Source organism: Vanellus vanellus, assembly GCF_965231255.1.
Source record: "Vanellus vanellus genome assembly, chromosome: 5".
Lineage (NCBI taxonomy): Eukaryota > Metazoa > Chordata > Aves > Charadriiformes > Charadriidae > Vanellus > Vanellus vanellus.
Window position 1 is genome coordinate 41621417 of NC_138910.1, and position 17622 is coordinate 41639038.

A 17622-nucleotide genomic window follows, 5' to 3' on the forward strand; every position below is an offset into this window, starting at 1 on the left:
GTTGTAAAAAGTTATAAGAAACATCACACGTCATCTGACAGAAGAGATGTCTACACAGGCAAGTGACTATATTGAAATCAACAGAGTCCTTTTTTTAAAAAATAGAAATTCTGGCCTGGCTGGGCAATCTTGACACATACAGTAGATCCTTGTCAATGGATATCAAACACAAAAAAAATAGGATCACGCTCTATCACCCAGAAAGGGCTGGTTTAAATCAAGAATGCAAAAGGTTTCGTTTTGCAAAATCTTAGTTACAAAATGCCAGTGATTATTACAGTTAAGTTAAATGCAAAAATAAAGCATTCTAAATAACCCCAGACACATTTTTCAATGCAGTATATTTATCTCTCTCCTCCATTGTAAGTTCATTTATTCCAGCATCTCAGTGATCTTAGTAACTCATTTAAATGGTCAAAGCTCTCCTGTATTCCTAAGTGCAAAACATAATCATAGCTTCAGACTAGTGTTTACCAGAGTGCTCCAACCTGCTCAAGATTCACCATATTTTAAAGCCTTGCTCATGAGACACTGGCATTCATTTTACAGGCAGGAGTTGAAATGACATCACACAGTCTATAAGCCAGCTGGAGGGGGCCATCCAGACTTTGCCCTGACGAATTTTCTCTGGCTTGAATTTAGAAGACACATCATAGATTACATACTGAGTGCAAAATCTCTGGTCAGAAGTAGATTCTGCATGGTAAGCCACCGTGTTGATTGTCTGCGTCACATCACTGTCTGGTTTGGGCTGCCTAACCAGAATTTGTCCTCCTGCTGCTTTGACCAACTCCACAAGATCACCCTTCTGATGACGCTTGAAAGATCCCAAAAAATAGAAGTAGCATCCATCAAACAACTTCGGCAGCTAAGTGGAAGAAAAAAAACCTATGTATAAATACAGGACTTCACAACTGAGCACACAGGAAAAAAAGTGTAAAGGAACAATCTATACCTACAAAAAAATACAATTTAAAATAACCAACACTGGAAGTTAGAACAATAACTTAATATTTAAGGTCCTCAGTGTAAGGATGCAATCAAGAAAAGCTTGCTTACATGGTAAATTCTTGCTTATGTTTAGGTATTTTCCAGCACAAGAGGGTTTAACTATGAGCTAGGAATATCTACAGCTACTGTTACAATACATTTAATGAACTTCTCCAGTGTAATCCAGAAAGTAACCAGAAATTAACCCAGATAAATACGAGTGCCACTATATGGAAACAAGAAGTAATAAAACCATTTTTCTTTCAAACTTTCAGATAATTTCAACTAGGTTCTAACGCTGAGCAGAGAAGACCAAAGCAGCATCACTTCCTGTCACATACAGCTTCTTCCATGAATGTAATACAGCATTCCCTCTGACAAGGTTATAGCAACAGATCCACTAATAGAGAAAAATGACAGCTTTATGGGTGTTCGCAGTTCTTTCCCTCACCTTGCACATAATCAAATTTCTGTACAAGACCACATTAAAATTTTACATCCACTACACCTGCACATGTGGCAAAGGGCAAAAATGCACGAACCAAAGGTCATTAAGATAATCTGTCTCAAGCAATAAAACCCACCAGCTGTTCTCTGTTGAGCCGGCCTCTCTGTGGGCCACCTTGGATTTCATACTTCTCTTCTTGTTCTCGTACTGTGGTTTGTAGACAGGCTTGTACCCCTACAAAAATCGCAATAAGAAAGGCAAAGATTAGAGATCCTATGTTTTAACAGAGGCTTGCATGTCATTTTAGGGACTAAAGAGTTGTAATAAAAGAAAAGGATTACCCACAGCGCAAAACATAGCATCGAAGCTTGTGTGCTTTAGCAGTTTGCTTTTAAACTTGAAAAAAATTACAACAGTAGTTGAAGATGCAAGTTAGATGGAGAGAAGCAGTATCACACTAAAATCGGTGCTGTAAACACTAGAATTAGTAGTTTTTCCTCTTACCCACTAAAGGTCAACCATTTAATGTCAAATGTCAAATTGCTGATCATTTGGAAGCTTAAAGCCAGCATCTACAACCAACTCCGCAGTTACGAAATGGAAGCAATTGCCTGATAAAGAGCAATTACAAAGCAAGCACAAAGCTGTTTCTGAACAGCTATGGACTCAAATAACAAATCAGATCGGATTTCAAGGTCTCCAAGATCAGCATAAACTAGAGATTTATGCTAGGGTTTAACAGTGGCATTCATTTTTGTTACTACTGCTGCATAATGAGATTGTCTTTTAGAGTCAATGTGTTTTTACCTTGTTTTAAGGCTAGTTATTTTTTCCAAATGCAGAATGCACTGATGCTAATGTTTCACTAACATCAGTTAAACGTACTACCTGACCTCAGTTTGGAAAGAGAAATTGCTATGGTCACCCATTCAAGGATGGAACATTTTGCCTGCATATACGTTGCACTCATTAATAAAAATTACCCAAGAAAGAATGTTTGCCAAGTTGATTTTGAAAATGGTTCCATGAGGATTTAGAATGTTGTCAAGGTTGTAACTTTTGAAGTAGTACCTCACTCCTTGCAGTGCTTCTTACTCAGGCAACTTATTTCTACTGTCCAAGTATGAAGACCGTAGTACCAAAAAAAAGAAAACAACCCAACAAACTAACCAAAATCAGAAGCAAAATGGTGTGTGTGTGTGTGTGATCCTAAAAAAGAAGAAAGCACAAGACTATGAAGAGAAGTATCACTGACAAAGGTACTTGGATACCATGGCAGCCAATAGATAGGAATGTCTAATCTAGAGAGGTCTTGAAAGCCAACCGTTAGCAATTTACCACCAGTTCAAACTCACAAAATGCAGTGGGAATTCCTCCCACTTACTAGAAGTCCTCCAATGTACTTACAGCAAAAATGATAAACATATACAGAAAACCACAACTGTCCAGTACCAGGTTGATTATTTGCACTTGTTCATTCCTTCAAGGAAAATTAACATGAACTTGTACAAAACCAGAAGGGCAACCTAGTCGTGTATCTTGCAGAAAAGCAACCTACATATTCATTATTGATAACAGCAATGAATACTGATAACTTATTTCCAAAGTACTCATGACTCAAAAATAAATCTAAAAGTTATTTCAATTTTTTTTTTTACCATCACAACTCAACAAGATTTCCTGCATCAATTTACCTAACTTACATGGCTCTTCTTTCCTTCCGAGAAAATACAGATCTTAATGGATGCCACCTACAATAAAGGAAAACCCTTCTCATCTAGTCTTAAGAACAGAACCGTCCATTCATTAAGAGCATGTTTTATTTCAATCTACCATCAAAAGCCCAATTTCAAGGACTTTCACCACAGAGCTGAGGTTTTTATACAGTGAGTACATTACAAATTGAGCATCCAGTGCCAGCATCAGTAAATGAAGCAAATTTGACACGAAAGTAATAAAAGATTGAATGAACACAAAAGACTATGACAAGTTTTTATAGTTACTTCCGTGGAAAAAAAATAATCATGAAAATGACTAATGTTAGTGGAATGTCTGTTTCAGCAGAAAACACAAAATAGGTAATGTCTGTTTTGCATACATGTCTGTCCATTTTACATTGCCAAGTCCTCTGAGGAATCTGTATGCCTCAAAGTTCCTTGAGAGCAAGAAGAGACACTCATCTGCATGTATCCTGTTTTCACTGTATCGATAAGAACCACAAGATAAACATGTTCCCTTGAAAAACTGGAAAAATGCAAACAGACCACTTGTCTAGCCAGCGTCTGCATGATCAGCATTCTCATTAATTTTAACTTTTGTTAACCAGCTAGAATCAAAACAGATCCGTGTCTTAAGAGATTACTGGCACAAAAGCTATGTATTCCAGATAAGATGAAAAGCCATGAATGCAAGTTCTCAGTGCCCAGGTGTTTCTCTTTAATATAAATATGTTAAGGCAAGACTGTTAGGCCTACATACACACAACTTTGTGGAGCAACAGACTCAGTATGTTTTTTTGGTGATGGAAAAGTAGTACATTTTCAATTCCCGAACATATTTTTCATGCAAGATGTCAAAGAAGAACTAGCTCTGACTCATGGGTCTTGTCATATTTGATAGAAAAGAATAAAAGCTTTTTGGAACCATTGTGCTCAGGGACATTTCAAGCAGTCTCATCTGACACTTCCTCTCTGTGCAGGTAGCAAAAGAGGAACGAAAGTCATTGGAATCCTCAAGCTCAGAAGAGGTGGTGCTTAAGGCTTCAACATACTTCATGGCAATCTGTGGTAAGAGTATCGCTTGGAAAGAGATGAGACAACACAGAAGAGAGTAAGAGCGAAAGGAGAGGCTCAGGCACAAAGAAATGAGGCAAACAGCCTCACATGTCATGTGTCTAGCTATATATATTCATGGTCTAGCTATATATTCAGAAACCTGATGCAGTCAGCAACCAACGTTTGAGGAAGGTGCTTACAAATCTAAGGTGAACGGTCAAGAAATATCTATCCACAGGGTAAGGTTTCCTAACTAGAAGAAGGAAGCTAAAATAACTTAGGTGATAGAGACCAGTATGTCCTAACAGTCTAAGTGAGGTTCTCAAAGACAGCATAATCAGCTTTGGTTGCATTACAGTGTCATTTGGAAGAACCAGGAGTGTACAAGCTTTATCATTCTTCTAAAAGTTGGTACAACAACTACAGGATGACCTTCAATTTCACACTAAAGAGTAGGGATACAAACAGAAGATTAGAGCATACTGTAGGCCCTTCCAATGGTTTTGTTTGGGTTTTTTTTGGGTTTTTTTTTTTGTTTGTTTTTTTTGTTTTGTTTTTTTGTTTGTTTTTTGTTTTTTTTTTACAGCTAAGGATTTTATTTTCTGTGAAAAATGAGTACTAAGCTGAGTCCACTCAGTAAAGCCCAGGTCTGTTTCTTTAGTAGGCATTATTAATTTTAAAGCTGCTAACGTGTATAAGTGGCTGGATAACACGACAGTTCCCTTTTAATAAACTCTCCATCAGGCTGAGTGTCATCCTGATTAAGAGGACATGTAAAAGGAAATAAAATTCCATGCTGTATTCAAAAGCATGTTGCTCCACTACTTTTATAGGGACCTTAAAGCACTCCTATTTAATCAGAGGTATAGTGCCCTTTGACTTCTAACAGGAGCCATGTTAAATTGATTCCCAGAAGTCCTGATATCACAGACTCTCATTTGATTGGCACTGTATCGAAAAGCCACCAGCAAGAACTCGATGCCAAGACACTGGTCAAATGAATGGACCGAAAAAAAGAATTGCTATTATCCTAATTAAAAAGCGATCAGGACACCATCAATACTATGCCATCTCCCTTCTGAAATTGAGATGGTCATTTTAAGTACTTATGCAAAAAAAAATAATCATAGAATCATAGAATTGCTGAGGTTGGAAAGGGACCTTTAAGATCATCAAGTCCAACCATTAACCTACCCTGACAAATAACACTTCTAAACCATGTCCCTAAGTACCACATCTACCCTTTTTTTAAACACCTCCAGGGATGGTGAATCCACCACCTCCCTGGGCAGCCTATTCCAATGTTTAATAACCCTTTCAGTGAAAAAGTGTTTCCTAATATCCAATCTAAGCCTCCCCTGACGTAACTTAAACCCATTTCATCTCATCCTATCACTTGTCACCAGGGAGAAGAGGTCAGCCCCCAACTCTCTACAACCTCCTTTCAGGTAGTTGTAGAGGGCGATAAGGTCTCCCCTCAGCCTCCTCTTCTCCAGGTTAAACAACCTCAGTTCCCTCAGTTGTTCCTCATAAGATTTGTCCTCCAGACCCCTCACCAGCTTTGTAGCCGTTCTCTGGACATGCTCCAACACCTCAGTGTCCTTCTTGTAGCGAGGGGCCCAAAACTGAACGCAGTACTCGAGGTGGGGTCTCACCAGTGCCGAGTACAGGGGGATGATCACTTCCCTAGTCCTGCTCACCACACTATTCCTGATACAGGCTAGGATGTTGTTGGCCTTCTTGGCCACCTGGGCACACTACCAGCTCATATTCAGCCGGCTGTCCACCAACACCCCCAGGTCCTTTTCTCCCGGGCAGCTTTCAAGCCACTCCGCCCCAATCCTGTAGCGCTGCATGGGGTTGTTGTGACCCATGTGCAGGACCCGGCACTTACGCTTGTTGAATCTCATACCATTGGCCTTGGCCCATCAGTCCAGCCTGTCCAGATCCCTCTGCAGAGCCAACCTACCCTCAAGCAGATCAACACGCCCGCCTAGCTTAGTGTCATCTGTGAACTTACTGAGGGTGCATTTGATCCCCTCATCCAGATCATTGATAAAGATATTAAAGAGAACCGGCCCCAGCACTGAGCCCTGGGGGACACCACTTGTGACCGGACACCAACTGGATTTAACGCCATTCACCACCACTCTCTGAGCATGGCCATCCAGCCAGTTTTTTACCCAGTGAAGAGTACGCCTGTCCAGGCCATGAGCAGCCAGTTTCTCCAGGAAAATGCTGTGGGAAACGGTGTCAAAAGCTTTACAAAAATCCAGGTAGATAACATCCACAGCTTTTCCCTCATCCACTAAGTGGGTCACCTTATCATAGAAGGAGATCAGGTTTGTCAGGCATGACCTGCCTTTCATGGACCCATGCTAACTGGGCCCGATCACCCTGTTCTCCTGCATGTGCCGTGTAATTGCACTGAGGATGATCTGTTCCATGACCTTCCCAGGCACCAAGGTCAGACTGACAGGCCTGTAGTTCCCTGGATCCTCCTTCCGGCCCTTCTTGTAGATGGGTGTCACATTTGCCAACCTCCAGTCAGCTGGGACCTCCCCAGTTATCCAGGACTGCTCATAAATGATGCAAAGTGGCCTGGTGAGCACTTCTTCTAGCTCCCTCAGTACCCTTGGGTGGATCCCATCCGGCCCCATAGATTTGTGCACCTCCAGGTGCTGAAGCAGGTCCTTCACCATTTCCCTTTGGATTACAGGGGCTTCATTCTGCTCCCATCCTTGTCTTCTAGCTCAGGGGCCTGGGTTCTTGGGGAACAACTGGTCCTACTGCTGAAGACTGAGGCAAAGGCGGTATTGAGTACTTCAGCCTTTTCCTCATCCTTGGTCACTATGTTACTGGCCCCATCTACTAGAGGACAGAGATTATCCATAGTCCTCTTTTTATTGATAATATACCTTGACAACAGAAGCCAGGTTTAGTTCTAACTGGGCTTTGGCCCTCCTGATTTTTTCCCTACATAGCTTTACTACCTCTTTGTAGTCCTCTTGAATGGCCTGCCCTTCCTTCCAGAGGCCATAAATCCTCTTTTTTTTCCCCTAAGTCACAACACTAGCTCCCTGTTTAGCCAGGCCAATCTTTTTCCCCCCGACGGCTTGTCTTTTGGCACACGGGGACAGCCTGCTCCTGCACCTTTAAGACTTCCTTCTTGAAAAACATCCAGGCTTCCTGGGCTCCTTTGCCCTGGGGGACTGCCTCCCAGGGGACTTTGTCAACCAGGCTCTTGAAAAGCCCAAAGTCCACCATCCGGAAGTCCAAGGTGGCAGTTCTGCTGAACCCCCTCCTTGCTTCTCCCAGAATCGAATACTCTATCATTTCATGATCGCTGTTCCCAAGACAGCCTCCAACCGTCACATCCCCCACAAGACCTTTCCTGTTTACAAACAACAGATCCAGCAGGGCACCTTCCCTAGTTGGCTCCACCCCATTCTTACCCATAAACATTCAACCCCATTATCTCCATAATTTAGTTCAAAGCATTCATAACACTCCCTGACATATAGGGCCACACCCCCGCCTCTCCTTGCTTGCCTATCCTTCCTGAAGAGCCTATAGCCATCCATGGCAGCACTATAGCTATGTGAGTCATCCCACCAAGTTTCTGTGATGGCAACTATCCTGCTGTACAATGGCTTCCAGCTCCTCCTGTTTGTTGCCCATGCTACATGCATTAGTGTATAAGCACTTCAGCTGGGCTATTGGTCCTTTGTCCTTTTTGCTGGAGGGACCTGAAATTCTGCCACCCCCAGACTTATTCCTAAGGGGCCCAGTTACACCTCCTATCTTTTCCAGGTCTAGTGCCAGCATGCCGCTTTCAGGCTTTTTGCTAGCAAGCTTAGATCTATCCCCATTCCCCTTCAAATCTAGTTTAAAGCTCTGTCAATGAGCCCCGCCACAACAGGGCTGACAATCTTGGGAGGACAAGGACATCCTTAAGCTTTCTGAAAATGGAGGGGAAAGTAAACTTACTTTTCAGAGGACACATGTAATTTTAGGAGGGGGCAGAGATCAGGATTATGTTGTTTTCCTTCCCACATTTGCAGTTTGTGCGTTATTTACAAGCAAGCCTAAGTAAAAATCTGGTCTGTTCTATTTAAAATAAGACCACTTGACTTACTTAGGATCCCAGTCAATCTTGATTTATTCCATGATACTATTGCCAATAAGAGCTGCAGACCTTCTAGCTTTGAGGTTGATCAAGTTTATTCATGTAATATAGAATCATAGAATAGTTTGGGTTGGAAGGGACGTTTAAAGGCCATCTAGTTCAACCCCCCCTGCAATAAGCAGGAAGATCTTCAACTAGATCAGGTTGCTCAGAGGCCTGTACAACCTGGCCTTGAATGTTTCCAGGGATGGCACATCTACCACTTCTCTGGGCAGCCTGTTCCAGCATTTCACCACCCTCTTTGTAAAACATTTCTTCCTTTTAGATAAAATCTACCTCTTTTAGTTTAAAACCATTACCCCTTGTCCTATTGCAACAGGCCCTGTTAAAAAGTTTGTCCCCATCTTTCTTATAAGCCCCCTTTAAGTACTGGAAGGCTGCTCTAAGGTCTCCCTGGAGCCTTCTCTTCTCCAGGCTGAACTCTTTAGCCTATCTGCAGAGGAGAGGTGCTCCAGCCATCTGATCATCTTCGTGACCCTCCAACAGGTGCTGCCTTAGACATGTTGATTATACATAGACAGATATTGGAGAGATGTATATACACACATTGGGTTTGAGTATTTGATTGATTTCATAGAATCAAAGAATCATAGAATCAACATTTCTTCCTTATAGCTAGTCTAAATCTACCCTCTTATAGTTTAAAACCATTACCTGTTGTCCTGTCATAACAGGCCCTGTTAAAAAGTTTGTCCCCATCTTTCCTGTAGAACTGTCCCTTCCAGTTCCTTTAAGACCTGGAAGACTGCTCTAAGGCCTCCCTGGAGCCTTCTCTTCTCCTTCGTGGCCCTTCTCTGGACCTGCTCCAACAGGTCCATGTCCTTCTTATGTTGGCGGCCCCAGAGTTGGACGCAGTACTCCAGATAGGGTCTCACAAGAGCAGAGTAGAGGGTCAGAATCACCTCCCTCAAACTGCTGGCCACGCTTCTTTTGATGCAGCCCAGGATACGGTTGGCTTTCTGGGCTGGGAACGAACATTGCCAGCTCATGTACAGCTTTTCATCCACCAGTACCCCCAAATCCTTCTCAGCAGGGCTACTCTCAATCCCTTCATCCCTCAGCCTATATTGATACTGGGGGTTGCCCTCACCCAGGGGCAGGAGCCTGGACTTAGCCCTGTTGAACCTCATGAGGTTCACATGCGCCCACTTCTCAAGCCTGTCCATATCCCTCTGGATGGCATCCCGTCCCTCCAGCATGTGAACCGCACCACTCAGTTTGGTGGTGTTGGCAAACTTGCTGAGGGTACACCTGATCCCAGTGTCCATGTCACCGATGAAAACATTGAACAGTACTGGTCCCAGTACAGACCCCTGAGGAATGCCACTCATCAGTGGTCTCCACTTGGACAATGAGACATTGACCACTACCCTCTGGATGTGACCATCCAACCAATTCCTGATCCGCCAAACAGTCCACCCATCAAATCCAAAACTCACCAATTCAGAAAGAAGGATGTTGTGGAGGATCATGTCAGAGGCCTTACAGAAGTCCACATAGATGACATCCTTAGCTCTTCCCTTGTCCACCGATGTAGTCACTCCATCATAGAAGGCCACAAGGTTGGTCAGGCAGGACTTGCCCTTGGTCAAGCCATGCTGGCTGTCTCAAATCACTTCCCTGTCCTCCACGTGCCTTAGCATAGCTTCTAAGAGGATCTCTTCCTTGATCTTCCCAGGCACAGAGCTAAGGCTGACAGGTCAGTAGTTCCCAGGGGCCTCCCTTCTGCCCTTTTCAAAAATGGGTGCAATGTTTCCCTTTCTCCACTCACTGGGAACTTCACCTGACAGCCACATGGAAAGTGGCTTGGCAACCACATCAGCCAGTTCCCTCAGGACTCTGAGCTGAATCTCATCATGTTCAGGTTCCTCAGGTGCTCACGAACCTGGTCTTCTCTTACTGCAGGAGGGACTTTTCTCTCCCAGTCCCTGCCTTACAGTCCATCCACTTGAGAGGTGTGGTGAGAAAGGTTGCCAGGTGTGCCACTGAGGCAAAAAGGTTGTTGAGCACCTCAGCCTTCTCCTTGTCCCTTGTTACCAATTGGCCAGTCTTGCTCATCAGGGGGGTACGCATTCATTGGCCTTCTTTTTCTCCATGACATCCCTATAGAAGGCCTTATTATTATTCTTTGTGTTCCTTCCCAAGTTCAGCTCCAGCCACAGCCTTGGCCTTCCTGACCCCATCCCTACACAACTGGGCAGTGTCCCTAGCCTCTTCCCAGGACACCTGTCCCTCCTGCCATTGCCTGTGCATCTCTTCCTTGACCTTTAGTTTGACCAGCAGGTCTTGACTCAGCTGTGCTGGTCTCTTACCTTCCTTTCCTGATTTCTTACACCTGGGGATCGAGAGCTCTTGCACTCTATGGTAATCATCCTCAAAGATCTGCCAGCTCTGTTCTGCTCCCTTGTCCCTGAGGGCACTTTCCCAGAGGGTCCTATTGACCAGGTCCTCGAAGAGCTGGAATTTTGCTTTCCTAAAATTCAGGGTCCTGAATTTATTCTTCCCCTGACCCATATCCGTCAGGACTGTGAACTCTACTAGAGCATGATCACTGCAGCCCAGGCTGCCCCCAGGCTTGATCTCACCAATTAGCTCACTTGCCTTGGCCACCATCAGGGCCAGTATTGCATCCCCTCTGGTGGGGCTGTCTATTACCTGGCTTAAGAAGTGATCTTTGTTGCACTCCAGGAGCCTCCTGGATTGCCTACAGTTCTCTATGCTATTCTTCCAGCAGATGGTGGGGTGGTTGAAGTCCCCCTGCAGGACAATAGCCTGAGAGTGTGATACCTCCTGCAGCTAGAGTCAGAAGGCTTCATCAATAGGCTCACCTAGATCAGGTGGCCTGACACCAACCACAAGGTTCCCTTTGTTGCCTCAGTCTCTTATTCTTACCCATAGGCTTTCAACCCACTCATGGCTATTCCTCAGAGACAGCTCTTCACACTCTCTCCATTTCTTGATGTAAAGGGCAATGCCTCCACCCCTCCTTCCTCACCTGTCCCTTCTGAACAGCCTGTAGCCATTGACAGCCACACTCCAGTCATGGGATTCGTCCCGCCAAGGTTTCAATAATGGCAACTAGGTCGTAGCTTTCTAGCAGCACAGTGGCTTCCAGTTCCTCCTGTTCATTGCCCATAATGCATGCATTGGTGTAGAGGCACTTCAGCTGGGCTCTTAGCTGTGTCACCTTCTTAGAGGAACATCCCTTAATTCCTTTGGGGTCTTTCACTGGCTTATCCTTCTTGGCTCCCATTATCCCAGGAGCCCCTGGTTCATCTCCATAAGACCTCAAGTGTGCTGCAGTGTAGTCGGCACATCTCAGAGCAACAGTCTGTGGGTCCTCGCTAGCACTTTGTCCCTCTAACCATTGCCTGTTGTCCCACAGCTTGTCACGGGCAAGCCTGATATTGCCCTCCTCCCCCCTCAAGCCTAGTTTAAAACTGTCAATCAGCCCCACTAGTTCATGAACCAAGACCCTCTTCCTGCTTTGAGAAAGGTAAACCCCACCTGACACCAGCAAAACCTGGTGTGGTGTAGGCCACCCCATTATCGAAAACCCCCAAATTGTGGCACTGAAACCAGCCACGGAGCCACACATTAAGAGACTGGGCTCGTCTGTTTCTTCCAATGTCACTGTCTGCAACTGTGAGGAGAGAGGAAAAAACCTGTGCTCCAGATGCCCTTACCAACTGTTCCAAAGCCCTGAAGTCTCTTTTGATCCCCCTTGGACCGTGCATTACAGCTTCATCGCCACACAACACGTTCTCTTCCCTAAAGAGAAGAGGGTGATTACTGCAACTATGCTTTAATGGCCCTCTAGTTTAATCACAGTAGTTCTTGGATCAATTACCCACACAAAGGTAAGACCTGTACTAAGGCAAGTGGCATAGTTCCATTTCAGATGGACCAGAGCTTTTGCAATGCCCAGTTCAAGTCTGCAAACACTCATTAATAAAGCTTGCCTGACAGAAGACCACACTGGGGCAAGATCACATGTGCAGAGTGGTCACGCAAGGTTCCTCCCTAGAAATACAGAACACTAGAAGTTTAAAATCCTCTTAAATGGGTGATTTCATGCTTGCAAGTTGTAGATATATACAAGTTCATTTGCCAAATTCTAGCAAAAACTGAGCCTGCATTAAGGTCCCTAGAAAATACTGCAGAAAAAGGTTTTAGCTTAATACAGCTGCATTTCAGCTTGATGCCACCACATTTGGCAAGGAGAATACTGCTCATTTTTTTCCCTCATTAGCAATATCAGTAAAGCATCACTACTTATACTGATCCTGATTACTTCACTGAACAGCTGCCCCTACCTTCTCACCTTCCAGTATATAAGGAGCAAGCAGGTCAAAAGTGTGCCCACTCTAATGGTATCGTTAATTGACCTTTGATACAACTGTAGCTATTAGTACTGGAAATAAAGAAATCATTATTTGCAAAATTTAAGATCAGAGCCCTATAATCCTTATTCATGTAAGTCTTATTGGCTTATAATGAAACTAACTGCATCAGCAAAAACAATTTAAACAGGATGAAATACAAAAAGAACTGGTTGCCAAGAACAAGTTGTAATCACCCACAGATACCCAGGGGTAGCTCTCAGTAACTCAATTAGCCTTAGTGGAGTTTTGTTGGATTTGCATTAATAAAGCAAAGAGCAGGGGTTAGTCCCCAAAATCTCTTAGAACAGCTAAAAGTAATTTAGAAATACACGATAGCAACAAAGAAGATAAGATAGTACACATCCGAGATCTAGTAGAGATTGCCATTGAAACTTGCACAGCTCACTGTGCGCTAGGTTTTAAGACTTATGTGCAGATAGAGTAAAGCTTGATGGGATTATTTTCCTAGAAAAGGAGGAAATCTGGACTGAGAGAAAGCCTTAAAGGAATTTGGCACGGCTAGCTTCAATTTGCTTTCATCAACAGCATTACTGGTCTCAGCTACAGCACAGAAAAGAATTTTTATACTGTCTCTTAAATGTTTATAAAGTAACTTTAGAAATAACAGATTTTCACCAAATGAGATCTCTACTCTGCTCCATGAAACAAGACCAGTCTATTTTTCCAACACATGGAAATCATAGAATCATAGAATGGTTAGAGTTGGAAGCGACCTTAAAGATCATCTAGTTCCAACACCCCTGCCATGGTCAGAGACACCTCCCACTACACCAGGTTGCTCAAAGCCCCATCCAGCCTGGCCTTGAACATCTCCAGGGCTGGAGTTTCCACAACTTTTCTGGACAACCTGTTCCAGTGCCTCATCACCCTCAGAGAGAAAAACTTTTTCCTAATATCCATTCTAAATCTATCCTCTTCAAGTTTGAAGCCATTACCCTTCATCTTATCACTACATGCCTTTGTAAAAGTCCTTCTCCAGCCTTCCTGGAGTCCCCCTTCAGATACTGGAAGGTTGCTATAAGGTCTCCCCAGAGCTTTCTCTTCTCCAGGCTGAAAAACCCCAACTCTCTCAGCCTGTCTTCACAGAAGAGGTGCTCCAGACCTCTGGTTGTCTTGGTGGCCCTCCTCTGGACTCACTCCAATAGCTCCTTGTCCTTCTTATGTTGAGGGCTCCAGAGCTGGATGCAATAGTTCAGGTGTGGTCTCACAAGAGCAGAGTAGAGGGGCAGAATCACCTCCCTTGACCTGCTGGCCATGCTGCTTCTGATGCAGCCCAGGATACAGTTAGCTTTCCGGGCTGTGAGCGCACATTGCCGGCTCACGTTGAGCTTCTCATCAACCAACACCCCCAAGTCCTTCTCCTGAGGGCTGCTTTCAATCCATTCCCCGCCCAGCCTGTATTTGTGCTTGGGATTGCCCCGGACTATGTGCAGGACCTTGCACTTGGCCTTGTTGAACTCCATGAGGTTTGCACAGGGCCATTTCTCCAGCCTGTCCAGGTCCCTCTGAATGGCATCCCTTCACTCCAGCGGGCCAACTGCACCACACAGCTTGGTGTTGTTGGCAGACTTGTTGAAGGTGCACTCCATCCCAACATCCATGTCACCAACAGAGATGTTAAACAGCACCGGTCCCAGCACCAACCCCTGAGGAACACTACTTGTCACTGCTTGGACATGGAGCCACTGACTGCAACTCTTTGAGTGTGACCAACCAGCCAGTTCCTTATCCACCAAGTGGTACATTGGTCAAATCCACGTCTCTCCAAATTAGAGACCAGGATTTTGTGTGGAACAGTGTCAAATGACACAATGTTGCAGAGACTAAAATGAATCTGCTTACGAATGGTAATTAACAAGTTAATCCAAGTGATATTTATTAAACATGATGGAGCAGATGCTTATAAAGTCCTTAAACATCAATTCCTAGAAGATAGGAGCATGTAATGTGAAAAGGATTACTTCACTTAAACCCCCAAGTGTCCTATCTTCTTTAGGAAACCAGTATTTGCCACAACTGTTTTCTAAACTGGAGGTAGCCATTCCTAAGGTGCAGAGGGCAGGTTCAATTCTACTGGAAGTGCTCATCCTCGCTCCAGATCCTCTCATATGCTTTTAAATGAAAGTAGTAATATTCCCCATCCTTTGCCTCAGAATGGGCTTCCTTAATGTAAGGTTTTCTTCAAACCAAAACTGAATGAGAACAAAAGGAATCTCTAAATATCGTAAACTCAGCATCTGGATAATACGGAACAGAGGGAAACATGGTTTAATTTTCTTCTAGACCTTATTTCAAAGCAGCCCACTTTCCAGTTCTGCAGACAAAGGCAAACACCAGACTGAAGATATCCTTGCCCCCATTTTCTCCTCTGCAAACCCTAGCAGCTTCAGCCTACACTTGTGCCAACTTTGAAGCAAAACTGTTTCACTCCTTTCCAGAAGGTGCAGACACTGTGGGAGTGCAGAGGTTCAGACCCTGTCGATGTGAAACATTCCCCTCTGCTGTACACCCAATACGACGAGAGCATGCACCTTACATACTTCTACCACCTCCCACAGAGCTGCAAGTCCTTTTGTAGAAAGAGGCAGTTGAAATAAGTCTCTACTGTAAAAGAAGTGTGAAACTCCAGTGATCAAAGTTTTCACCTGTTTTAAGGAGGGAGGGCTTTGCTGAGTATCTGTGTTATGTTTATGCATGGAAGAGAGACAGTCCAGCCTGAGAAGCAGTCAGCTCAACCAGCTTTGCACTTCCCTTGTCTAATAGTCTAAACAAGGATGGGCATGTTGTTCCAAGAAATTCAGAAAGATGCTTTTGCCTTGAAATGTCAGTCATGCAATCCCTTAGCTCTCCCAGTCAACTCCCAGTTGTTCTGAGTCCTTACAGGAAAAGTAGGGGTTTTTTGCATTCTTTTAAATGATCAGAGCTGTTCCAGGTAAGCAAAACAGATAAAGGAATAAGCAATCAGAAGCTTAAAATTCTGCCAGATACTTTGCTGCAAAGACTGACACAAGCTTGTTTCAACGCATATCGTTACTGAGATAATTTTTCATTCCCTGCTTTAAACAGATGACAATCAGTTTAAGAAAAAACAAGCTGAAAAGCTATTAAAGACTTCTGCTGGTTTTAATTACACTATTCTATGCTCTACAAAAAGCATAGAGGAAACAGTGACACTTGAATCTTTGTCTCAGCCTACTTGCAGAAGGATAATGATATGCTACTTTGTGCCCTATTACCGTCCCAGAAATAATGAAGGCAATAAAATAATGAAACCAATGAAAGATATGGCCAAGGGCAAGGAGCACAGTGACAACACTGTCTCAATTGAATTCTGTGCTGCTTTGAAAGTGGATATACTGCTGACAGTGTATTATATATGGAAAATATGGAACTGCAACTGGTAAGGTGAAATAATTCTTCTATGAAGATCTAATATTGCTCAGTGGTGCCATCCTTTCATCCTAATCTTCTACCTGAAGACAAAAGAAAACTCCAAAACTGAAAATACATCTTCAAATCTTGGTTCTCTAATATTTAGAGGCGTTACATCTAGCTCAAACTCTTCTGGAAAATTCCACATTACCTCTCTACTGATACTAATGGATGCTATATCTGTGTGTGTATAGGCACATGTAAAGGGAAGTACTGTAGAGTTATACAAGAGAAGGAAATTGCTTTTTATTAGAGAAACACATCTTGAAAGCCTGCTGTAACAGAAGAGTTAACATAAGAAATATACTCTCAAATGAAATACTGCTTTTTGCATGCCTGCGATGTTTTTAAAAAAGTGGTATAATTATGCATAGGCTATAAATATAACTTTAGAAATCACTGTCAAATGCAGCTTACCTTGTAGTAAAAAAAAAAAATTCAAATACTTACTTATGCATAGTCAGCATTTCATTAAGTGCTACAGTGAGCTTTGTTTTTTCAAATATTTCAGTGAAGTTTTTGAACATGAATTTACTTCAAGTGAACAGTTAAGAATACTGAACTATAAGCAACTCCTTCAATTTATTTGCTTTGACAGAAGTAAACAGGAATATGCACATACTTTTGGAAGTTTATTTGCATAACATTTAAGGAAACTTAACCAAACAGAAGTCAAAAAGACACAATAAATAAGGAGAAAAATTATGGAAAAGAAAAGCAAAGACCTCTTTTTCCTAGACAAATGTTCCATCAGCAGGAGTGCCATTATTTGTTATAACAATCTTTAACTTGTAATGACTCTGAAGAAGACTAATAACAGACTGGTGGGAACAGATGGAGTGGTGCTGTTAATTATAGGCACTTAGCTGCATCAGACCCCATGAGTTATTACTAACATTTCCCACTAGGGAGGAGAATCACTCGCTTTTAAGTAGTATGTTGCTTACTAAGCTCGGAGCATTAACAGTCAGGATTGTACTAATCAGTACCAACAACATAAAACTCAGCTGCAAACCAAAAAAAAAAAAAAAAAAAAAAAGAAAATATTCCCTGAATAACCCCCACACTATTTTTCTTTTTATTTTTTATTTTCCAATCAGTTCTAAATATAAAAGTTCTTCCATAAAGATTTAAACTCAGGTCTCACTAATTAAATCTCCCTACCACTCAGCTAAAGAAAGCTACATACCTTTACTGGCAACGTTAGTTTTCTGAGCATCTGATTAGCAAGAAGATAAAATGAAATGAAGGAAAACCACCCTAGCATGTATGATAGAAGGTACACAGACCTCCTGAACTGAGTGAAGCCACGAACCTGCAAAGTGACTCACCACAGCGCAAGACGATTTTGCCTTAAACAGGATATTGCTCCAGAGCACCTGC

At 43.1% G+C, this 17622-nt stretch overlaps 1 protein-coding gene across 1 annotated transcript in view; it reads right to left on the minus strand.

The window, feature by feature from the left end:
- Positions 1-538: 538 nt before the first annotated feature.
- BARD1 (BRCA1 associated RING domain 1) overlaps positions 539-17622 on the minus strand; it is a gene marked incomplete at both ends in the record, with an annotated part of 55324 nt that continues 38240 nt past the window's right edge. Inside the window, 2 exons of the mRNA XM_082483495.1 lie at positions 539-868; positions 1575-1672. Of these exons, the coding sequence (XP_082339621.1) occupies positions 539-868; positions 1575-1672 (428 nt within the window). The remainder of the gene's footprint in view (positions 869-1574; positions 1673-17622) is intronic.